General features: G+C 37.4%; 1 protein-coding gene across 1 annotated transcript in view; it reads right to left on the bottom strand.

Annotated features, from left to right (window-relative positions):
- Window positions 1-642: 642 nt before the first annotated feature.
- XRCC4 (X-ray repair cross complementing 4) overlaps window positions 643-26,055 on the bottom strand; it is a gene marked incomplete at both ends in the record, with an annotated part of 153,045 nt that continues 127,632 nt past the window's right edge. The window contains one exon of the mRNA XM_079548881.1: window positions 643-751. Within this exon, the coding sequence (XP_079405007.1) occupies window positions 643-751 (109 nt within the window). The remainder of the gene's footprint in view (window positions 752-26,055) is intronic.

The raw sequence follows: 26,055 nt of genomic DNA, 5'->3' as shown, positions 1-26,055 counted from the left end.
AAATATGAAAACATCAATTTTAAAGGCTACGAGTTTCTACAGAAGCTTAAAATAGATGCAGTCTTAAACTTTATTCCCAAATGCAAGAATGTACCTTGTAATGTACAATACTACAAAGAATCTTCAAATAAAATAAAAATGTAGCTTCTTTGGATACTTCATTTTTGAAAGATATATATCTCATTTAAAGTCGAGGATGAATTAGCTAGACCATGTCTAAGCTGAGCTCCTCAGGAAAGGGGTAGTATATAAGGTAAGTACAGTGGTATCCTTAAGTCTTCCTTTTGTCTGAATGATTCACTGGGGACATCTGAAAAACAGTTGATCCTGGATACAGTCAGCAGCCAAAGACTGTCATGATGTAAAAATGTTGTGAGCGTGCTCTCTTTTCCCACATAAATGTGATAAAAGCTCTGCATAGAGGCTGAACTGATTTCAAGGCTGGCACAAACAAAGCCTTAGGAAACCAAGGGATCTGCAGCTGCATAGTGAAGGATGGGAATAAGGGCAGTGCAAGAGGATTAGAGCAATATGTCATCACATACCATAAAGATTTCAGCTGAGTGTATAACAAAGCCTTTTAGTTTTATAGCTCAACATGATGTGCAGCACCAGTCTCTCAGTTTCTCAGCCAACACATAGCTAGATGTCATCAAAGAGGTCCTCTGGCTCACAAGTGTTTTCCAGTGTTTCAAGAGACATCACATCCGGGGAGTGCTTTCCTGCTGTCTTATGTGAGGAGAGATCAGGTCTGGAAATATAAAGCAAAGAAACAGATCTGAAATAAATACAGATACAAACAAATCCAATGTACGCACTGTCAGGGTGCCCGTTTAACAGTGTATTTTGAGATTTTTTGTTAGTGTTATGTGTAAGAGACCTAGATATGTGCTGAAATGGCAATGGCAAAACAAACAGATGAAATTCAGTTTATAAATATCAAGCTTTCAATTATTTTCTTACAACTTTCAAGACCCTGAGAATGATCATTTCAGCCACCAGATCAACACAGTGAGCAGGGGACAACAAAACAAATGCAGAAAAAATCTTGAGGAACATGTTCTGCTGTTTCTATACCAGATGTTGCTCAGCTAACTGCTTTTTATTTTTTACCCTGGCATTAAGCATGTGTCTGCTGTCCATCAGATTGGCATAGAGGCATAGAAGATTCATATTGAGGTGTCTCAAAGCTCCATTGTGGTTGCAAGCCTGACACCAAACTGCAGAGCAGAAGAAAACAAAGGTGAGAAACCATACTGGCAAACACAGAAGATTATATTTGTGACAACTTCCAATCCCTACAAGAATTAATATGTGTAGACTGGATCCACAAAAAAAATCTTTGAATCCTGCATAGACAAACTTGTTTTGCAGCTTTAGGAGGAGAATTACTAATTACTGGATTTCTCACTGATGTGACATTCCAGGGTGGTATCACTAGCAGCTTTGAAAATTGGAGCTAATCTCTTAAACCTTTTCACAGTAGACTGTAGGGAATTGGTATAGGAAGCAGGGAACAGACTTGACGTGCTTACACTTCAAGGTTTTATGCTGGTTGGAAATTCATGAGGATTGGTGGCATTGTGCCCAGGTATATTCCACTGGTGTAATTCTGACAGAAGTAAAAAAATCTTATATTACCAAGGCTAACACATGATCCACCAGGATGGGAAGAACTAGACATGATGGAAAGTGTTACACTGAAATGCTGCCATATGAGGGCTTAGTGCAATGAAGCATTCAAAAGCTATCTTAATTTCTAGACTAATTCAAACCTTCAACTACTCCACAGCTGCCAATATAGCTAAGTAAAATCAGGACTTTTGATTGCTGCTTTGTAATCTGGCTTTATAGAGATTCAGAACCAAGTTTTCCCAAATTCCCATTCTTACAGGAAAGCTCCAGGGAACAGAAAATTTAAAAAACACTGCAGTCTTCCAAATGTATTAATTTTCCCAAGACCTCAGCCACTACCTGATTCATAGCTTCTTACCTTTCAAGAGGTTTACTCCTTTACTGGAGGTTTGTAGCTCTCACTACGTTTCCCACTGTGGACTTGGAGAATTATTTCCTTTTGGAGGTGAACCCTCTGTAGTCCTTGGGAATCAGTAAAAACTCACTAAACGCTGAGTCTGGGATGTCTTTCCTTCCTGCAAGCTCTCTAGTTCTTAGAAGAGTTTCCTCACCACTCTGTCATTCTAGTTCTGCAAACTGTTTTAAGTTCAACATACCATTTTTTTAGGTTATGATCATTACTTTCTCTAGAAATCTAACTTGGTTCTTCCATGAACTCTTCAAAACTCCTTTGTTCATATCTGAATACATAGTTTAAAAGTATGCAGTGACATCAAGGGCGTGATATCAAAAGTCACTTATACTAAACACAAATAAATCCTGCCAGATTCAGACAATTTAGCCAGCAACCTCTGGTCAGCACGATCAGATTGTTCTGTATTGTTCTCACTGCCATTGAGCAACTCATTTGTATCCTATTTTTTAAGTATAAATAGTATAACTCATGATCTGATGTTTGATTTAGCTAATGAAAGTGTGCATTTCTTTCACCTCTCTGGGTTGGTTTAAAGTGACACGTCTTCAGTGAGAACAAAGGCGAACTACATAGAGTGCAGCAGCACTCCTATCAATTAATTCACAGTGATCTCACCAGCAAATAATTTAGGCCACAAAAGATCTCTATACCACCACAAATTTCGGATACTGGAGGTCATATTTAGAGTAGATTAGAAATTTTTCACTGTCCATATGCCATAGCATTACGGTAAGAGTTCTGAAACCCCAGATTTGTTAACTTTCAGGTTTTACCTATTGCAGAATTTTCTAACTGTGAAAAGTAGGCCTGAAAGTGCGTAAGAACAGTAATGTCAGTAACAATTCCATCCTCAATGGGGAAATTAACTGTTTTCAACACCAGACTTGAAAGCCCATCTGTAAGCCAAGTCGCTAGTGGGTTTTAACATCGCACAGCTAGAACTATTAAGCTTCTGTGTTCTTGTAACAACATGGTCCTCATTTGATTTCCAGAAGTTGTAATACCATGCTTATGAATAAACCCAACTGCACTTGCAAAGTGGAAGCATTAGACTCCTTGTATGAAGTTCATAAGCTACTTAATTTTGGCTTTAAGACTGGATGATTCATATTTGCATGGCAATTATTCACAACATGCCAACAGCTTGCTTTGTGCTGTGAAATTATTTTCAGTCATCCTCAGTTCTCATTGGAGCTTTATTTCCATACTCTGATGCGTAACATAGTTAATTTCTTTAAATTGCAGTGAATTGTATAGCCCTGTGTTGCCAAAAAGCCTGTAAGTAAGGCATTCTTCTTGAAAGTTTATTCTTCTGTTGGATCACTTTTTGAAGTCTTGCCTTCTGGTAAACTTAAACTCCATTAACACATCTGGAGAACTGCTGACTCTAAGAGATCATTTCATATTTCCTGACATTTAGTTCAAGCCCTTCATAAACTGAGACAGTAGACCAGATCCACAGCTGGTGTGAATCACTATAGCACTAATAATGTCAGTGGAGCTCTGCTGACTTACACCAGCTGAGATTCTGGCCCAAGATTTGGAAGAAAGTGGTTACATTACTTGATATTTCTTTCCACAGCTGAGTAAGAGCCATAAGAAACAGAAGACATGCAACATAGCACTTAACTAAGCAGTATAGTAACAGCATGATGGTTTTGCAAAGCCTGGGAGAAAAAGCAACACCTTTTTTTGCAGTTGGACGGATGGACCAATCCCATCTGTTACACGTGATGAATTGCTCCCGAGTTCACAAAGACCCCAGAGAAAATCAGCACATCAGTTCTGCTGCAATACACAGCCAATTCCACGTGGTAATGTTTTTGCAGGAGTTTGAAGGAGAAAATAATCTCTAATGTGACTGCTACAAATGACATGGTTAAAAAGAACTTCCTAGTAGTAAAAGGATCAAACAAGTTGTAGCTGCTCTGAAGCAAAACCAGGTCAGAGGCTGCAACATAGCAAAATCGCTCATCTTGAGGTAATTCTTGCCAGAAGGATGAAAGGTTCTTGCTCAGAGATATGTTTGCCAATGTGCATACCTTGCTTGCCCTCAGTGCATCACATTGTGGTCATGCTTATGAAGATTTTGTTCTCAAGCAACAATCATGGGATTGGAAAAGAGCAACACTTTGGTAAATTAACATAGGTACTTCGAAATTTTCCTAAAAAAAAATTAAGCAATGTAAGAGCCATACTTGTACCCTTAACCCACGACATTATTTTCCCCATATTTCTTGGTAATTCAAAGAACCACTTCCAGTCAAAAGCTGACATTTTACTAAAATGAGATTTCAGCTCTCCCAGCTGTGCAGTTTTTTGTTGTTGTTTTAAGGAAAAGGCTGAAAGACTTGGTGTGTGTATGTCTCTCCTTTGTTAGGTTTAATGGTTCATTCCTGTCATTAATCTGAAAAAACACAAAGGCTTCATGAGTGCATATTAACATGGGATATAATCTGATGTATACTTTCTTCAGTATCATAAAAATAGATGGCAGCAGTAGCACATAAACAGAAAATTGATAGTCATTATAGCATAAACTGTGAAACAAAGGTGATGCACATTAAATGCTAGTGAGCAGCAGCACTGGTTGACAGGACAAAAGCTGAGAACAACATTCTTGCCCTGGAGATGATTCGCCTAGCCCACCCCGAGAAAGGCTTGGATTTTTTGATTTATCAGCAGTCTGCTGTCTGGGTGAAGACAGCTCCGTCTACACAGAAAGTCTACAGAAGAAAGGTACTCATCAGCAGTCATTAATAAAGAAGAATTATAAAAGGAGCTTTGTGTATAGACCTGGGTGAAACCTCAAAGTCCTTGTGGCCATATGTAAAACCTTGGTCTTGAAAAACTGTTTTCCCAGGGGGTCATCACATGGGCTGCCTGCAGCTGTTGGTGGAAAAGAGGAAAATTGAGACATGAAAAGTAGAAGAAATGGTGTGAAGTGGAGGTGGAGAAAATGCCTCTTATATTTATAGATGCATCAAGAAAACTATGTGCAAACAAATCTTTTTAAACATGAATTTGAAAATATACTTTTTTCTGCTACTTTCAATCATCTGAAGAGACCAGGGGCCTCAGGATCACCACAGCCCAAGCGGAAGCTGGCCCCAGAACAAATTAAGAGAGGACAGAGAAGCACGTTAAACAAAGAACATAGATCGAGATTTCTTGCTTAAGGAATATAATCTCCATCCCTCTTAGAGAATTTTCCATGTGTGGCATTTTCACACATTCAGCATATTAAACAAAATGTCTAGACACAGTTGAAGTCAGCAGACAAACAATAATAATAGTAAGATTGTTCAATTATACTGTAAACGAAGAATATTTCCAATGCAGCTACTAGGAATTTAACTTTCAGCCAGGGAATCAATGTTCTTTAATAAGTTTCCTCTGGCTGCAAGCCAAGCTGCAGCTGCACCTGTGCTCATCATAACCATGCCGACTGAGCTACGTCTGTAATTCTTGCAGAGCACAACACATAAAGCATAACATTTGAAAGAAGGACAACTGCTAAACCCTATATTAAGCTCTTGTGAGTGCCCTTCTTTGTTCTCTAGAACTACAGACTAGAAAAAAGAGGACAATTTTGTTTTAAGTTACACGAGTTCTTTTCTTCAGGTGTCACTCTGGAATCTTTCAAAAGGAGAAAAGCCAAATGAGAATCTCTAAACTATGGTAGAAACAGACACATTTACTGCAGCAAGAACAAGCTTGCAAACAAATCTGCTATGCTAAGAAAACCATCTCTCTCTTTTTGACATATCGATGACCAGCATGGATGAGTTCTCAAAATCATTTTCATTTTCTGCTCTATCATCCATTTAGTCCTGAAAATAAAAAATAATAATAATTCTTAAGATCCCAGAAAACCCCACGCAATGTCTAAAATGGCTGTGCAGACAACACATCATGTAAATGAACAACTCTGACAGCACTATTTTAGGAACTTCCGTTCCGTTTCAAAGTTCTAATTAACTTCAGTTGGCGTAGGTACAGCCCCTTCTTTGAAAAGAACATTCGAGTTTAGGAAGATAAATATAGCCCTGGATCTTTTTGTCTAATCAAACACACTTGCAGATGCTTACTAACAAAGATCTACTTAAAAATGCAATAATAGATGTCACTTGAAAGGAAAAGCCTAAACTATATTTGTTTTAGACAAGTGGCACACATTTCTGTGGCTCATTTCCACTTAAACTCCCTCTTGCTTAAATAAACTAGGCTGCATTCAGCTTGAGCAGCACGCTAGCACCACAGCCTTCACTGGCAAAAAATACAAATCTCTTAATCATAACTACAAGTTCATGCAGTAAAGGAAAACTTGGTTTGTTTAGGAATTTTGTCAAGGCCTTTCATAAATCCAGTACTTTGTGATTTTTTTCTGGCATATGTGAGAAGCCATTTCTCATAGTCATTAAGCACTATTTATCACATATACATTTATATAACACCAGCAATGGCTAAACTGTGTCATCACCCTTTTCCAGACTGTGAAGTCTCTGACACTGCCTTCTCTCTTTGCTCTTACTTACTGCCCTAGGGTGATCATGAACAGTAATGAAAGGCCAAAGGGGGCAAATAAGAATCCCTGAATGAGCTTCTCACACAGAAACACGTGTCCTTGTTCTCCTCCACCTGCTGTTCCAAGCCTGCCTCCATTTCTGGGACCTATCCTTCCAGTCAAAGCATGGGCTGGCTCTTTGCTCTGGTTGTAATAATACCATGCTGATGATTTCCACTGTCCTGAGCCTGCAAAACTGTGTTGAATCTAATCACAAAAATAAGGCATTCAACCAAAGGAAACTCAGAAACAATGAAACCTAAATTGCACTTGAAATCTTTCATGTCCTCTCCGCTCCTTTCTGATATTAGGTTCTAAGTGGCTGTCTAAATCCCACTGCCTTCATCAGCTTCTAAACACTTGCTTAAAGTTAAACATGTGCTTAGAAACTCTCTTGAACCATGGTCTCAGCTTACAATTCCCCAGGGCCAACTCTTTACATTGACCACCACATAAGGAACCTTAACAATATCATAAACCAGTAAAATTAAATATGGTCATTCTTACAGAGAAATGGGTTAGTCCAGCGTTCATACAAGGAAAGGTCTTCTCTTCAGCCTTAGACTTGGATAGTCTAATATTTTTATAAAATAGCTAGGTACAGCTAAAATGATCCAGCTATCTGAAGGGTGTAAGAGTACACAGATGTCATCTTAAAAACTGTATTTTAAACACTCTCATGTCTAAATTAAGTACCTTTTTTCTTCCCGCTAAACAATTCGTGCATATATACTTGGGTACTGGCAGAAGGAATTATTGCCTGGATTACCTATTATCTGCAGATCTGCACAGCAGGCTTTGAATCATTTATTTCAAGCGGTTTACTGTAGAAAACCAGTTTGAGCTAGATACAACCTATGACAAAATTAGCTCCTAGAAAGACAGAGCTGCAGTGAGTTCTCATTAAATATATGAGCAATGAATTAAATGAACTAGGAGCAGGTTCCAATTTACGAGTTATAGCAGAGCAGACAAAGTATCAGGCTTTCCCCCTCCTCCAAAGGTTTCTAATAGGTCTCTACTGAACATAAAATTATTTTCATAATGAGAATTGTCTTTTCCTTTCTCAGAACTCCCACTCAATCTGTCCTGTATTCCTCCTGCTCTCTATCAGCCACAGATCTGGATTCATTCACAATTCTCTTAAAGAAGTTCAAACTTTTTATATTTAAGATCAAATCTCTGCCTATAGTGATGTCTTGTAACCTTTCCAGCTATACTGCACATCTATGAAAATGCCTATCTATTTGGCGGAGTAAAGAAGCCACTGTCAAAATATATAATCTATTACTATAAAAAAGCAGGAATCATCTGCAGCCCATGATGTGGTTGCTGTAAGACAGAGACAACAAACATGAACTCCGGTCTCTTCAAAAGTCAATTTTTCTCCTCTAAAAGCCCAAATGGTCTCCATCCACTCTAACTCTTGGGGTCTGCCTTGGTGGTGATATCTGCACTAAGTACTTTACCAGGAACACTTAACAATGGAGCAAAAAGCCAAGTCATTACTTGATGGATAAATGCTGTGAAAGAGTCTAGACTACAAGATTTTAAAGAAGGGTTGTACCACCTCCAAAAACAACAAAATCCCACCTAACCAAGAGGACTTGCCTGGCCCTGTGTGCTTCCTTCACAAAAATTCTTATGTTAACTGGGTTTTTTCTTTATAACAAACCTCTTTACTTTCTTTTTCTTTTTCTTTTTCTTTTTCTTTTTCTTTTTCTTTTTCTTTTTCTTTTTCTTTTTCTTTTTCTTTTTCTTTTTCTTTTTCTTTTTCTTTTTCTTTTTCTTTTTCTTCTCCTTTTTCTTTTTCTTTTTCTTTTTCTTTTTCTTTTTCTTTTTCTTTTTCTTTTTCTTTTTCTTTTTCTTTTTCTTTTTCTTTTTCTTTTTCTTTTTCTTTTTCTTTTTCTTTTTCTTTTTCTTTTTCCTTTTCCTTTTTCTTTTTCTTTTTCCTTTTCCTTTTCCTTTTCCCTTACCTTTTCCTTTTCCTTTCTCTTTTTTTTTTCTTTCTCTTTTCATTTTTCTTTCTCTTTCTCTTTCTCTTTCTCTTTCTCTTTCTCTTTCTCTTTCTCTTTCTCTTTCTCTTTTTCTTTTTCTTTTTTTTTTTTTAACTGTTCAAAGTCACAAAAACCTTTTTTAGCCCTAATATTTCAAAGACTTCCTTTTCTGGAAGAACAATTTTCATGCATGTTGTAACAGAATTAAGGGACACTCACATTTCACTCATGCATATCTGTGCATCCCTTATTGTTGCAGTGATAGAGCTGGAGACCTAACTGCTTCTAACTCCAAAGCACATCCTAATTGGCCATGACTGTGCTGGGCTTGCTAAGATCTGTCTACAGAGGTCAAATGGAGGGGATGCAAAATGGTGAACAGTCAAGACATGCTTCTGCTTTAGCAGACCACCTCTCCCAGTTATGAGAAAAGAACTGAGACAACCAGCAGAAGGCATGTATTAATGAGCACAGTGGGCTGAAAGACAGTAGCCAGCCCTACATTTTGAGTGGAATTTTTCAGTTACTACTTTTCCATGAATATAGGCCCAGTTTCAGAGAGCCCCTATTTCATCAGTCCATCTGCCAGATTTTTCTTCTCCAGCTCGAGGCTTTTAGAGATACTTGGTCAACCAGGAATTAGCAGCAGGGTCTCAGAAGGATTGTAGGTCACCTGAGACTCTCAGGCTCTTCAATACTACCAAACAAATACACAAATGCAATCCTGAGAGTATGCAGTGCTAGTGTCAGACAGCCAAGCCCCCATTGCCCAACACTGTGACTTGGGAGACCACCTTATATTTCATACTCCAAGCCTGCCCAGCACCTGCCTAACTTGGCACTCGGTTTGGACACCTGCAATTTCTATTTCACACACATCATAGCAAAAAACATTCTGACATTTTGGTCACTGTGGCCTGAACTGGAAATAAGTGCCTTCCTGGAATGAAGAAATAGGCTATGTCAGCCAATATGAAACAGATAATGAAAAAGATAATTTGCCAGATTGTTAGAAGGTAGGAACAGCTGCCCTAGGTCAATCCAAATTAGCCCAGAACCTTGTCTCCAACAATGGCTAAAAACAGACACTCTTTGAAGCATGCAAAGTGCTTTTTCAGTTGCCAACTGATTGTATCTCGGAGATTTCCTGAGTTATGGTGTGTTTCTATGGATTTGACAACATTCAGCTTATGTCTCTGTCACAAACTGGCCCCACAGCTCACACGCATCTCTGATAGCAAAAACCTTCAAGGATTTCCACATGTAATACACAGAAATGTGAAAAACATGGCAGAAAACACAGAATGTGATAAACAGGGGAATTAAATGTGACAAAATAGATCTGAAACTAATATATTAGTCTAATCGTATTAGATTGATATTCTCCACAAAGTTGTTTCAGGTCAACAGCCTAAATCAGGTTTTAACTTATCTTGTGATACATTACTGTACACCTGAAATAGCTCCAGCAACATTTTCTTGTATTGGTCTGGTTCAAACCAGCATTCAGACAACTTTATAAAGCTTTATAAGCTTTATAGAACTGTAGTCTGTAAAGAGCACTGATAATTGTGCTGATGCTGTGCTGCTGACAAATTTAGGTGGCTTGCCTTTTTGTCCTTTAAAGGACTTTTTATCTTACTAAGAAGAAAGGGAGCACTGAATGGGTGGGCAGCTGGGATTTTATTAGGAGAACGTGGATGCCAATCAAAAAGTAGATTAATCATGTTGTATGTGTGAAACAGATGCTGCTTGTGTAAATAAGCCAGCGTGCTACACAGATGAATCTCTGAAAATGCAATTCTAACTGTATCTTTTGTCATTGGTAATACACTTATTTGAAACCCATCTGGTATTGTCCACATTACAGTATCAGGAAACAAGAAATGAGTAATGCCCATTTTTCAGGCACGCTTTCTCACCTAACACCTCCATCCTTCTTTCCTGAAAAAAAAATACAGCATCTACAGCAGGTTTGTATTCCAGCATCATATGGAAATCACTATCCTCTGCTAATTAAGATCTTGACAGTTTTTACATTTGGAAACTTGTTTTTTGCCTGAATTACACTGTCTTTACGAGAGAGAGAGAGAGAGTAAGGGGAGAAAAGAGAGTTCCCATCTAAAATACAGTGCATTACTTCCTCAGCCCTTACATAAATTCTCGTGATCAGAATGAACACTACAGATAATACAAATGGATGCAATTTAGAGGACCATACGATTTAAAAAGCTGTGGTTTTTTTTTCCCCTAATTTTTTTTTAATAAATAAAAATGCCTGTTTGAAAAGCTTCCCAATAAATCTAGCAGGCAGAAAGCATTTCTGGTATCATTAAAACAAAAGAATTTTTCAGAAACTTGAATTTTCAGCTCAAAAATAGCTTAGCTCTTCTTTTAATAAAATCTGCTTCGCACAGAGCAGAGTTGGGCTAACTAATTGGCATTTTTTAAAGGTTTGCACATCGAATTACCAATGCTCTGCTGCTCTGAGGACACATCAAAGGGCGACAATTTCCTCTCTGTTGTTGCTCCAGCAGCAGTGGAAGGTGTGCTGCTGCTCCCTCTGTGACACTGCTGGCACAAGGCCTTCCTAATCACCAGCAATTCCTCACAAGAGTTTTATCATCAGCAGTATGAAGCAGAGCAATTGACTGTATTGCATATACTCCTGCATGCTAACAATTATAGATCTGGTCATAAAAGATGTGGTAATGATATAATAACTAAAACCCAATGGAATCTATGGGAGTTTCCCCATTGACTTTATTTTTCTTTGGACAACTTCTCTGTACACGACAAACGTGTATGAGTTCCAAAACAGCATGGGCTGGTGGATTGTTTTCATGGTCTGTATCCAAAATTTGTTTCTGCTTTGTTCTGTCAGGTACTGTCAGCATCCATTCAAATGTCTCTCTGAATGTAAAGTGTACAGGAGAATCAACAGAGGAATTAACAGATACTGAAAAATAGATTTTATTCACATTTTTGAATTGTGATAGCATATAAAAATTAATGAAATTATGAAATATTTGACAAAGATCCCTACAGAAGTCATGATGTAAAGTAGATACTTAGTACAAAGCAAACTGGAAAGCTTGTTTATTAGTGAGGTTGCTTAATCATCAACATGAACTTAAAAATGATTTATCAACCAGCTTTCTACCATCTGCTATATAAAGAGGAATCCCTTCTACCTTTTCATATTCAGTATTGGTAAATGCAATGAGCTATTCAGGCAATGGTAATAAGAGTTCGTTCTAAACTTGGTGAGAACTGATGAAAGTGATTATGGTGAAGGCCTGGTACTGTCAAACTGTCAAGTTTCGTACTTTACGTAATTCTTCAGAGTTTACGCCTTTCCTACTCATGAAGAAAAGGACTGCAAGCCAATTTCCATTGAGAATGTAATGAGACCAAGGAAACAGATAAACAGCAGAATGCTGAAAAAGTATACAACGAACCAATAAATTTTTATCTTATTTCACAGAAACTTTTCAAGGAGGGAACCATCTTGCACTTCTGGATATTACTAGTGAAAAAAAAAATAATAATAATACAACAACCTTGAGATCCTTGCAAGGGATTGCTAGAAATTTCAGAGGTCTATTAAGAGCATTCATTTAAATTTTATCAACCATTTCTGTTTTCCTAGGCTGGAGAAATGTTCCTTTGTGGAGGATACAATGAAATAATAATAATAAAAAAACAACAACAATGGGGAGTCAGGTTTATTCTGCCCTTTCATTAGCAGAAAATATTCAGACCAGCCTGCAACACACTAGCACTGATGCTAATACTCTATACACACATACTTACAAGTCACACAAACTTTGTGATTATGAAAAACAAACATCAAAGGAGATGCAGTCTATATCCTGTTCGTACGAACAATTCAAGTGTGATGCAGGTAGTGACACCGACAACACAACTCCTCATGTGTGCTTCATCTAAACCCCGGAAGAGTTAGCTCCACAGAGCCAAGAGGCCTTTCACGAACAGCAAAGAGCGACTGGTCTGTACATCAGCTTTGCTTGGCTTATCAGCTAAAGTTCCTAGTGATGGTGAAAAACAGCTAATGATGACTGGATGCACGAGGAGGCTGAGTATTACATGTGTTTGCTTCAAATATTCCATGAAATAACAGCGCACCTGATCTGCAGATTTTTTGCAGAGCTTACAATAAGCAGACAGCAATCATAATGATCCATGAAGTTGGTGACACTGGAGGAAATATTCCACTGTTTTAATTCTATGCTGAGGGAATGAGATTTTGTTTTTTACAGTGGTGCCTGGTACATTAATTTTTATGAAAGATAGGACAGCATGGGACAACAAATGGGATCGACCCAATGTGAAGGGGGCCTGGTAGAGATACAAAACCTTGGCAGGCACAACTGTTTCACCCAGTTCCCACTCTGTGAGCATCAAGGTGCCATCTATGCCTTTTATGTTGTTATCTGCTTTCCTCTGGCAAAGAGGAGGTGTGGCCAAACTATACATAATGGTATATGAAGAAAACTTATATACCATTATTTATAGTTTGGCTACACCTCCTGAAATCTTTATAGAACTAGTATTAATAACTAGTATTGGGTAGTGAAGGTCGCTACATTTTTTTCTTTAAAACTTTCCTATAACAACAAGATAACAATAATAATGATAGCAACAAAAAAAAAAAAAAACAAGAAAAGCAATGTGTTAAGTTTGCAGCCTAGGGAACTGTTTAGGGAATAAATTAAAACACGTATGTCCCTGGACATAAGGGGCAGAACACAGCAAATATAAAGCCACTGCTGGGCACAATATAATTTGCTGCTCAAGGATGCTTAGAGCTACAGAAATGGATTCTGTTCCAGACTTAAAACACTTGTATTCTTTCCTGTACAAAAGCTTTACTAATACATTTAATTGATTCCTACCTCATGGCAGGAAGTGAACTAATAGACAGAAGAAAGATTTGGTAGACAAGACACAAAGAATAAAATACTTATTTGATTAATACAGCTGTTGCAAAAGCATGGAAGAAAAAAAATATTCATGCTTCCAGATACAATTTGTATTCTAAGATGTTATTTTGCTTGCTGCAGACATATTTCAGTGGTTGCTAGTATTATCAAAATGAGAAGATTCAGAAGACTTGGACTTGGATTGAAGGCTTATCAAAACTACCCAGACCTAAGGCCACAAGATCCAGTAGAAAATAATGAAAGAATATACGTCTAGTGAGATTTCTGTATTACTGCTTTCAGAAATATGAGAGGGGGAAAAAAGCAACACCCTTCCTACAGACTGGGATGAAAAATGGAATAACATGAACACTCAGGACAATTCTTTTGAAGTTTGAATCAAACTTGGAGTGGGAGGCGAGGACAGAAAGTTTCTACTTGCACACACTGAGTCATTTATTTTCAGCATTTCTGTGTGTTTACAAAGTGTCAGTAATCACAAATTAGACAACAAAAGTATGATAAAACTAGCCATTCCTTAAAACCACTCACAGAATATGTTTAACTCAAAGGTGCTGTTTTAAAATTTTAATTGCTGGCTGAAAATACAGAAACTCTATAGAAAATGTCTCTGTTGAATAGTTCAGATCAATGCAAGGAAAAGAGTTAGAATTTAATCAATAAGGGGGATAATGAAGTCAAAGACTATTTTCTTTAAAGAGAAAACCCTAAGTGATTCAAATTCCCTCAGAGATACTGCCCTGCCTGACTGACCTCCACAAAGTGTGAAACTGGTGAACCACTGTGCTGATAGAATATGTTAAGGAAAAAAAAAAAAGAAAATGATTTTGTCCAGTATTCCCTCACTATGGGAATGGCCTTCAGGGCTCTCCACTCTGTCCACCCCATGATCTGACCCCTACTTCAATTCTAATACGGATGAAGGGTGAAAATTGAAGTGTTACAAATCCAGGCGAGGGAAAGAAATGCATTTGTCTCCTGAGGATCACTTGGAGTAACGAGAGTTTGGACAAAAATTGCATCGGTGCCTGAAGGTGGCTGCTGGAGAGAGGAGAACAGACATCATTCTATGTAATAAAAGCAAGTTGTTATTGGCACAAGTTTAGAATAGCCACATTGCATATGTGCGTGTAAGCTGCAGTGCCTTATGCAGCTTGTCCCAAACAAGTGCCAAAAACACCTATTTTCCCACCAGGCCTCTCCATGCGTTTCATTTATTGCTTCCACCCTCGTCTTCCAGCAGTCCAAATAGCAAAATCCAAGCACTGCCTCTGATGGCCTCTGATGGGAGCAGTAGCTGGCTGGCATAAACCCAGTGAGGGTCCAAATCAGAAGCTGGATTGAGGCCAGCTACAGAATAGGCAGCTTTTGGTGACAGGAATAGGTTTTAAAGGTTATGTACACCACATTCTAGCAGAACGTCCAATAGATGATGTATTGCTACCCTGTCCAAATGTGAACTCCCTTAATAAAGAAGCAAGTTCCAGAATCACTAGTTTGCTGAGGTAATGCATTAATATTACTTCTTTGAGTTATGGGAAAGAGAATCTTAAAAAACAAAACAAAAACAACACCACCACCAACACAAATCCCAAACCGAAACCAAACCAACAACCAGACAAATGTACAAAAAAAAACATCCAACCCTGAGAATGAACAATGATTATGACAACCCTAACCTGAACATTTGTTGAGATTTCTATTGAAAAGAAAAACTGGGAAAAATTATACAGACAAGTGTTGGAAAGACTTTTATTACAAAAAACAATCAAACAAATAAACAAAAACAAAAAAACAATAATAAGCAATGCATACTGCAGTAATGAATATTTTGCAAGGCCAAATTCCAACTTGATAATTCAAGAGAAAAATAATACAACCTTAAACATGAGATTGGGAAAGACTCTTCCAACACATCTTGAAGCCAGTTTGGTAAGAAACTGCCCAGTTATCCATACAGACTCTGGGCTCCAGCAGTCATCACATCCTGCAACATCCCATCTCTTAGAAGAACTCCAAGGAAAAAGCCACAATTCACAGACCTCCTGAACTTGACCCCTCTGGGACAGCTGTCCTTTGCAGCACAAGGGGAGTACCTCTAATTCTGAGCTACCTGAAATTGGAGGCTACTGAGTAAATTTCATAAGGAAATATTCTTGCTGATGTTTCCTAGGAATAATCTACGTGTTTGAAGACAGTTACATCTGTTAACAGTTGGGAGATCTCTGGATGTTTTTCAACCAAATCCAAGATACATATTAGATACAGAACCAAAGAAATTTTAAGGAAAATTGGGAAACTAGGGCTTTGGGTTCTAATTATACTTGTCCACATACATCATTTTTCCTATTGGTGACACATGAAATGGCTAGCATGCTTTACAGTCCTTCCTGAAATTTGTTGTGCAATGTTCCTGTCATAAGAGGTACTCTGCTCTTCCTCATAAAGGACTGGTTTAGAGACTAAACCACATACATTGTCAAAAAAGTTGTCAGGCCTCCCGCAAATTTAAATACCTAATTTCTGAGAAGAGATAGTAAAACAGGCTTACAAAATAAAATGGTATGTTACACTGTTCAGCACAAATCTTACATCCAGTATTGATGAATATCATAACATACTGCACCTCATACTGATCTGCAGGAAACAGACAAAAAAACACATCTCATTGGATTATTTTATCAATTCTATGCATTTTGCTTGATGCAGCACTGAAGTTGCTACCATTACCAGTACCAGTATCAGTCTGTCAACCTCGTGTCATGCATGAGGTGAGGGTTACTAGGATGACTAAGAATTTCATCTGGAAAAATGCAACAGCAACGAGCCATTTCCAGTAACATAGAATCATAGAATCACAGAATGGTTTGGGTTGGAAGAGACCTTTAAGATCATGTAAGGTCATTCCAACCCCCCTGCTATAAACAGGGTCACCTTGCACTAGACTAGGTTGCTCAAAGCCCCATCCAGCCTTGAATGCTTTCAGGAGGGGCATCCACTGCACTGCTGGGCAATCTGTTCCAGTGTCTCACCACCCTCACAGCAAAGAATTTCTTATCTAGCCCAAATTTACTTTCTTCCAGTTTAAAGACATTTTCCTTCATCCTGACGCATGTTTAACAGATGTTTACAAAAAGTGAAATGCAGATAATACTCTCCTTTGCATCTGAGCTTTTTAAAATGTTCTGCCTTTTATTCAAAGCCATTGCTGTTTCCCTTTAACATCGCTGTACAATGGAAGCTGTCTAATGTGTGAAGGCAAGAAACTCATTGATTTTATACGTTTGCTAGACAACAAATAGAAATGGTAAGTTAAATTTGTTTTTGAGTCATCTTGTCACAGAAGTGAACAGATGAGTCATTCTACTTGTGATGGGACAGTCTTTATTTTCAGACTCTTCAGCTTCTCTCAAACATGCTGAACATGCATTCCAGTGTTGGTAGAACACTAAAGAGAGTCTAGATGTAAACAATAAACTGATAATTATTTCCAATTTAGGAAATAGCCATTTCCAAAACAAGCTTTTACTTTCAGCCAGTCATTTCAGTACATTAGTCACCTGAACTTCTGCACTAATGAGAATAATGAGAATACTAATGCACACTATAGAAATAAAAAATCCAACATACCTTTCCTTATATACTCATGTGTTAAAGTAGTATTTAAGAAATAGTAATTGGAACCAATACTCCAGCCTGGACAAACATAGCTTTAAAGTAAATGAAAATCTCCAACAGGACTATAGTTATTTCAACAAAAAATGTGCTGAAAATCTTTGCATGTGTTCATCCTACCAATTCATTCCCACATAATATTTTTCATCTCAAGTGGTTCATTTTAGAACAGAAAGAACTGTACTTTGGTTTTAATCAAGATGAACACTGACAACACACATTGCACAAAAAATAATCCAAAATGAAAAAAAAGATTTTGGAAAATGTCATTCGCTTGCTCAGCCAATGATGAGTTGTACTAGGTTGGGGTTTACTAGACTTGAACCACAAACTATTCCTTAACTTACAGCTCTATGCAATAATACTTCAATGTGACTGTGGCAGATTTCCCATACTAAAAATGTAATTATTTTCTTGGTCGAGTAAATAGTAGCTTGTTTTAATGATGACATTGTGACAAATTCAGGCTCTTAATTAAGCATAGAGTAATGAAGACAGATCACCTTTTAAATTCAGTTGGATTAGTTGGCATTAATTGTCCATAAAAATATCACATTGGTTGCATTTCCTATGACTTGATTTTTTAGAGATGCATTTCATAGACTTATTAGGATCTCTGATTCAGACAATACCACTGTTCTCCCTGTATACATTTTCCTTATGGCACTTGCAAGATTACAGACATCTCAGGCAGCAAATTGTAGGAAATACCTTCAGAGACTCAAGTTCCATCATAATATGTTCAAGAACGAGGAGTTTTGCCTCCTTCCTATCTGTTGCTCTCCACACACAGCTGAAATTCATAGCCATCAGTCTGCACAAGCACTGATTTTTAGTATCTAGCATGAAACAATTGACCAAATTATTTTATAAGGATTCTGAGGAATGCACTAATTTCCTTCCCTATTTCTTCTAGTTTTGATCAAATACCTCTATTTGTGCTCTATGCTACAGTCAGTTACTGTTGAGGCACAAACAGCTGAGCCAGGATTACAAACTCTGGCTTTGGGCTCTGCCAAGACTGTAAAAGCTCAGTATGAAGAAGCAGTTCAGTGATATGAAGTTCCTGTTGCCTAATCAGTCCTTTCACCCTTGCCAGGAGGCAGACATGCTTTTGCTGTGGTTTTGCAAAAAACATGAATTATACAGCAGTACAATGAACTATCAATTACTGACCCAATTTGCAATGCTGGGAATCAAATCCCAAAGAATTTAAATGATCAAAGAAGAACTGAAGGTTGCAAATTTTATTGCTATATTTTTACTGGAACACAGTTTACTCCTCTTAAAGTCATCCATATTAACACAATTCTTGCATGGTCTGGAGCTGTTTAAACAAACCCTCTTTCTATAGCTCAAAGTTTCAAGGAAATTAGCCAAGTAATAAGACTAAACATTTTCTTAGGAGTATTAGGAAACATAGAAAAAGTTTTGAAAGTTTAACTTTTGACCCTGAAGACTTGAATTGGAATAATTGGGAAGTCAACCACTCAGCATATCTTTTCCAGATAATGAATGGTATTTGCAATGGATTTTACAATTAGATGAATGAAAATTGCTATAGAGTCTGTTAGAAATTATCAAACAAGTGTAAAGAATTCACTACTACATAAAATCATTTATTTTCTTGTTAACATTTTAAACTGGGGAAAAAAAGCACACTAAGAAGATAAGGACTTAATTTAATGCAGAGAGCAAAATATGAAGGTAATAAATTAGTTTAGGGGATGCATGTAGCATATGCATATGCAGCAGTGCAAACAACTCTTTGTTTTCATTGTTCTCATCCACTCTACATCCCGTTGCTGGGAAATCTGAATATGCATTGTTAAAATTACTGGAAGCAGACAAAACACAGACTTGCAGTCATGTTAGCATGAGCGAGATTTATACAGACGAATGTGCTGAACTTCTTGATGCCACCATCCATGCTTTCATGGAAGGAGCTTTAGGAGATAAAGAATTTTTGGTAGCTTTCCAGTGAAGTTGAGCATCCAGGAGAAATTTAGGCAATATCAGACTGTAATTGCAAAAGAACATCCTTTGTGAATTCTAATAAGCTTCTTCCTCTGGTTATCTCACCAAGCAATGCCCTTACCCTCTGACTGGGGACAGAGTGTGAAAAAAGAACTCTTTTGGAGGAGACCAGAACAGTGTATCTCTGAGAGAACTTATTTCAAGCTGCCCCAGGGGCTTCATGCTCTTTTTCTATAATTCTGCATACTGGAATCTTGCATTTGAGAAAGAAAGAAGGAACTTTGGATGGAGCCTCATTCTGCTAGCCTTAATCTGGCTACCGTAATCCCACTGAAAACAGTGCTTCTGAAACCAAGATTCTGAGAAGACATTCTAAGAGATGAAACTCTCCTGAACATGCAGAAAACACATTTCTTTTCAGTTGAGGTAAGTAGGGAGTACAATGGATTTAACTAATGATTTGAGAATATAAAAGGAATTGGGAAAAAAAAAAAAAAAGAAAAAAAAAAAAAAGAAATTGAGTGAACAGATGCATGCATCAAGGTAGAGTAGTTTTGTAGGATCTCATAGGAGCACCAAGCAGGAAGTTCTACTGTATGTCGTCAGGCATGTAGAGCAGATCAGTGGCTTAAAATAATTACACAGGAATCGTTCATAATATACTGTAAGAAAGCTGTACTGATCTTACAAAAGATGCACACATGATATGAAATTCTTTCCTAAAAAAACATTTAAAACTGAAAAGATCCCATAGCTCTTCTGTGTGCCACTGCCAAGAGACGGGATGATTCTCTTTACCGTAGTTCAAACAGTTGCAGAGCCCACCTGCATAGACTGGAAAGAGAAGCACCACAAAAGTCATGTTCTTTCCTTCTGCACATCTCAAGTAGGTTTACAGAGCAGTTCTGCACACAGGATCACCCTCTATGCACTTTCTGACTATGTTTCCAGGCTCACTAAAAAGTAGCAGTGCTTTAGTTCCTGAGTCTCATTTTTCTAGTGTTTTCAGTGCCTCAGAAAACTGTATCCTTTGCTTACAAGAGAACGGTATTCTTTGCTTACAATAAATCTGACACATGACGACTACTTGAGAATTTCAGGCTCAGACAGTAGAGGAGGCACATATTCTTATGCACTGTATATATGGTAAAGTTCTTTGTACAGCATCTGAAGATGATTTTTAAAATGAAATGAACTCATATCAGCAGAAACTACTCCTTAAAACAGATGTGGCCACCACACATCTAAATGAGCGTCATTTGAACTGGTTGTCCTGCTAGCCTTAATGAAATCACAACTTACGATCCCATTCAGCTTAATAAACCCCAAAACAATGAAGGGTAATTGGAAGAATGACAGACAAAGAAACTGAGGTGACAATAATGGAGAGAACACTTTTTATCCATATAAGCTATTTCTAAGAAAACAAGATGCATGACAAGGAAGGAGGCAGGATGCCCTGGCAATTTAAAAATAATTCTGCCAGAGACCTCAGTGTCTGCATCTATCACCTCACACAGTGCTAGTCCTTGTACTGTTTCTCTTGCATGCTCACACTAATTCATTTCTCTAACTACATTCGTTTTCTGGAACACAGTGCTAGAACAGTAGTGTTTATTTACCCATAATTCCTTACAAATAAACTCTGTGAAGTTAGCACTTGAGACAAATGCATCTATTTTCTGCTACAGAAGAACTCTTCCTCATTACTTGTGTTCTTGCTCTACAGCTCTAAACGAAGTAAGAGATGCAGATTCTTTTTTCTTTGGAAATGTTATTTTGCAAGCTAATAGATATAACTGACAAATTCTTAATATATTGTTCAAAATTTTTTTTACATTTCAACTCATCTTTCTTAATCCCTTTTCTCATATTAAATTCTCTGCTTCGTTTTGATACCCTTCAAATATTATCAAAAGTTTCTTTTATTGTCCACTAGCCAGTCTGTATGTATTTAGCACAAAATCATTCTTTAGAAGTCTTGGCTCCAAATACCTTTCCCAAGTTCTTCTCTCCATCTCTCCAGATGTCAATATCTTACTGCTAACAAGACCTCTATATCATTCAGAATAGAATCAAATTGATCTTTATTGCTGTCAAATCAGCATGCTAAATTCAGGTGTAATTTGCTGTCAGCTATTACATTTAAGTTTCGTTTGACACAACTTTCTTCCAAGGTTTCTCTCATTCATAGGATCTATCTCTCAGGTCAATTTTTCCCTTAATAGTCCTGCACTAATTAACACATCTAAATTGATTTTAAAATTGAAAGTATCGTATAAATATTAACTGTTCTTATGTATAATGAGGAACATGGTCCATTACAGAAACTTTGTATCAATACACTTTATACATATTTCTTGGTTATGGACACAACACTTTCCTAAAAAGCATTACCAACAGAATACATTAATGGGAAATACATGTAGGCTATGAATGCATAAAAGCTGGGGCAAATGTATGTGCTATGCACACAAAATATAACTCAAACAACTCTATCTGTTGTTTATGTATATATATATATTTCATATAAACAGAAATTTCGTCCAGTTTGCAATTTTGCATATGTATTTTACACTGATTTTTACTGTATAAACACTGTCCTACTGAATTATTGACTGCCTAACAGTGTTGTTGCAGGGAATTGTTCAGCACTGAATGAAATGACATTTGGTATGTTTAGGCATCTTAGGTACTAATTATGTTAAAAAAAAAAAAAAAAAAGCAAAGTCAAAACATTTAAAAAAATCTATACTTGTGCTTCTTTGCATTTCACAGATTTGAATTGAGTGTGTACAGTTTCAGAAAAAAATACAAAATATACGTCTGCACATCAGCAGCCTTAAACCACAGGCAATTAGGAAGACTGCAAGCCTTGTTATTACAGATGATACGGTGTGGCACCTATTCTCAGCAAGGAGCCAGTGTCACACGGTGCCCTTGGGGACTCACAGTTCATGGCTTATGGGGACATCACAAAAACACATGTCTGAGGGGCCAGTGAGCACAGGAGAGGCAAAGGAAGGAAACTGACCCAGATAATTTGTTAAAGTAGGCATTAAATAGATTAGCGAGGTTGCTCTTACTAAACGCTGCATACTTGGTCCTGCTCCAGTAACTCACTTACCATAGCAGTCAACTGAAGTATTCAGAGATGTGAAGGTTAAATGTGTGTTTACATATTCTTTTTGGTCAGGATCTGCACAGTCGGCACAGTTCAGGACTGCCCCACCATTCAGCAAGGTTGTTTTCTTTTTTGACCTTACGAGCTTGTGACTCAGAAAGGATCGTGACAGATTTTCTGCAAGTCTCACACTGACTGACTGGTGGATGGAATAGTTTCACTTATGTATTGTTTTCCAATAAATCTACTTAACTGAACATTTTTTGAGGCATTTTAACATATTTCGCCTTTTTCTGGAATAATGTCCGTCTCCAAAACTCAGACCACAGAACAAAACCAGCACTTAATCTTTTGAAAGACTGCAAGAAAACCATTCAATTCAGCAGCCTATTGCCTTTGTATGATAGCTTATATTTGCTGAAGCACACCTTCTGATGACAACTTACTGTGTGATATCTGCGTGGTTGTGTGTAATGGCCACTATTTCTTTCCACAGGTGGTGGCTGATACACCTGTTTCATATTTGCTAAACCATAGATTCAGATAAAACGCCAGCAGATTGCTTATTTTGGAGATTTTTTAGCACACAGCCAACGTACCCGTCATGCCACCACCAGATCAAAAAAGCTGTGTTTGCCTCCCTTATAAAACACAGAAGGAGGCCCTAAACTCATATAAAATGTCTAGACTTTGGATAAACAGTCCCCAAAGCCAGAACTGCAGCTAGTTACTTAACTGCCATGAAGACAAAGCCGTACATCAGTTGTATCTCATTCAACATCAAGGATGAGAAGCAGATTTAAGATCATCTTTGTCCTCTACTTAAGTGTGGCTGATGAGAGGGCCTCCCTGCGAGAGCAGTAGGTCTGGGCAATCAAAATCCATGATGTTCAAGCAGCTGAAGAAGCAGGTGGTCCTCAGCCCTGTCTGCTCATTGATTGAAGCACCTCTCATCTCCTGAGGCTCAGCAGGAGTACGAGAAGACATTCACGTGCTGTATCTCTACCCAAATCTCTTTTGCTATTTGTAATTTTAAGCACTAGTCTCTTCTGTAACACAATAAAACAGCTAACTAGGTTTGCAAAGGACTCCCCTTCCTGCTAGATATACTCATAAAAATCATGTAGAATTATTATGAATTCAGGGTAATCTGCACAAACACAAGGGAAATCTAAGGTGAATCAACAAAACATAAAGACAAAGGACATACTTCACTAGACACAAATAGTTTCTTTTAGTAGTATGGAGTACTTTGTTCTACATCATTCTTGTTAACTTAATCATGCAAGTTCAACCTGCTTTAGTATATACACACCTACACGACACTTTAAGTTGAATATTTCTCTCCATGCATTTTGGTGTGTTAAAATTGCTTCATATTTTGCTTCTTGGAAGGAAATATTTAAACTATGACAAGGCAGCTTTGGAAAAAATTCCTGTATTCTCATGGTTACATAAACAAAAAACATCAAATTTTTATTTGAACTATTATTCATACTTAGAATTATATTCTCAGAAGATAACTACATAGAATTGTTCACAGAAGATAACTACTAAAATGATAAGGATCATCATAAATGGCTTGCATGGGATTTTTATAAAACATATAGTTGAGATGATTACAGCATCCTCAGTAGAACTGTTGAAAAATTCAGACAGTTTAAAAAAGTGATAATGCTACATAAAACAAACATACATATCAGTAATGATTTTGTTTTACAAAAGCAGGAAATATAATCTACATGAGAAGTTAATGTTTGCCTTTGCCTTCAAATAACAAGTAAAGAATGCAAAAATTAAAAACCCTGCACGTGCTTCCAATTAGATATAAAACATCATCCATTTTCAACAGTTTAGCTTGCTGCTCAAGAGCATTACTGCAATTCCAACAGCTGACTGCTTCCAAAAAGACCACTGATGGTAGTATCTCAGGAAAGAAGACAAGAACAGAGCTCAGCACAGAAGAGACAGAACACCTCCAGACAACAACCTTGCTTCTGTACCTGTAGAATCATAGAATCATAGAATCACAAGGTTTGAAACAACCTATCATCCGATAGATCGGATGATAGGTTGATCCGATGATAGATGATCCTATCAACCGATCATCTAGTCCAACCATCTCCTCATCACCATTGCCACCATAAGCACTAAACTCAGACCCCACTAGGAAGGGTGTGTTTTTCTGAATTTCAGCTCTTGTGAGAAAAGGAGGCACAAATCTGGTAATTTTGAGAATTAATCCGAGAACAACTGTTCTGATTCTGACTTTATTGCAAATGCTCCTTCCTTAGCCTCCTTAGCAGAGACTGCAGGAGCTGCAACAAGTTGGCTGTCTGCATCAGTGTGTTCCCTTCCTGTGTAATCTACTCCATATTGTTTGTCCGGCAAAGTACAAAAACCAACCCAATGGTGAGAAAAGCACCTCTTGCTGTCTCCACAAGCAGCAGTTTTAAAAGATCTAGAAATGGAGACAGATTGGAAAGAATTTTACAAGTTTTTATCCAGGAAGGCCTGTACTTCAGCAGGGAACCAGTTGGGCTCTGTGCTTCAAAATGTTTTTGCACTTCTTAATTGAATAGCCTGATGACAGTGGGAATATTTGGAAGACTGTAAGAAGTATATCTTATATATACTAAGAAATATAAGATATTTCTCATCCTTATCTATAAGGATAAGAAAATCAGATCCATTTACATCAGTGACCTTGCAGCACCTTGAAACTGGATTTAGATATCAAAAGTGAACAAGTCCATTATTTTCTTCTGCTCATACTTCAAGCTACAGAAGCATAAACAGATAAATGTGGAACAAATGGAACAAAATTAGGTTTTTTTTTTATTGCATATTAAGCTCTTATGAGTAACCAATCTCTCCTACCACTCTGTTTTTCAAGAATAATTAGTTCACAGTCAAAAGGCCTGTATGCCTAGTTTCACCTCAAAATAAATTTTTTTTACAGCAAAGTTATAAATTTTTAAAAAGTGGGTTCTATGTACTGACATACACTTCACTATTACAAGGGCAGCAGGTGTGACTGTAACAAACGATGTAAAGTCTAGTTTAGACATCAGAGCTATGGAAATACTTTGGAAATTGCCAAAGGTCACTAACATTTTATAGGAAAGAAAAAAAAAGGAAAAAAAAAAAACAAACACCCCTCCCTAACATTTCATTCTTTTCCCCCTACAAAGCAAAGAAAACGCAGAGCTGGATTCTTTGTAATTAACAGGATTGTGGTTTTAACCTAAACAAAGGACAAGAAATGAAAAGTTAACAAATCATCAGACATCATACATTGCACTGGAAGAGAACTCTAGCGATCTGCAAAATAGCTCAGGATACACGAGCATGAGGTCAACTGTTTTCTGTAGATAACTGTGGGTATAAGCATCTTTACCTCATGGATAAGGCATGCAACATAACACAGGAATATTCTGGCATTTTCAAAACAACTATATTTGCTTTCCATGTTATTCTGACAAATACAGAAAATAAGGTCACTAATCAAAATTAAGATGTAAATATTACAGTTTTTTCTTTCTTCTCCATTCCACCTGTTTTTTCAGCATGCTATCACAGTTTCCATAGCTACACTGTTTACACCACAATGGCCTTGTCCCTCTCTTTGCTAAGACTTCTTGATGTTAAAACGCACTTTAACACCTAGTTAGCTTTGAAACCAGGGGATTCCTATG

This window comes from Tetrao urogallus (assembly GCF_951394365.1).
Source record: "Tetrao urogallus genome assembly, chromosome: Z".
Classification (NCBI taxonomy): Eukaryota; Metazoa; Chordata; class Aves; order Galliformes; family Phasianidae; genus Tetrao; species Tetrao urogallus.
This window is presented reverse-complemented; position numbering and strand designations above follow the sequence as displayed.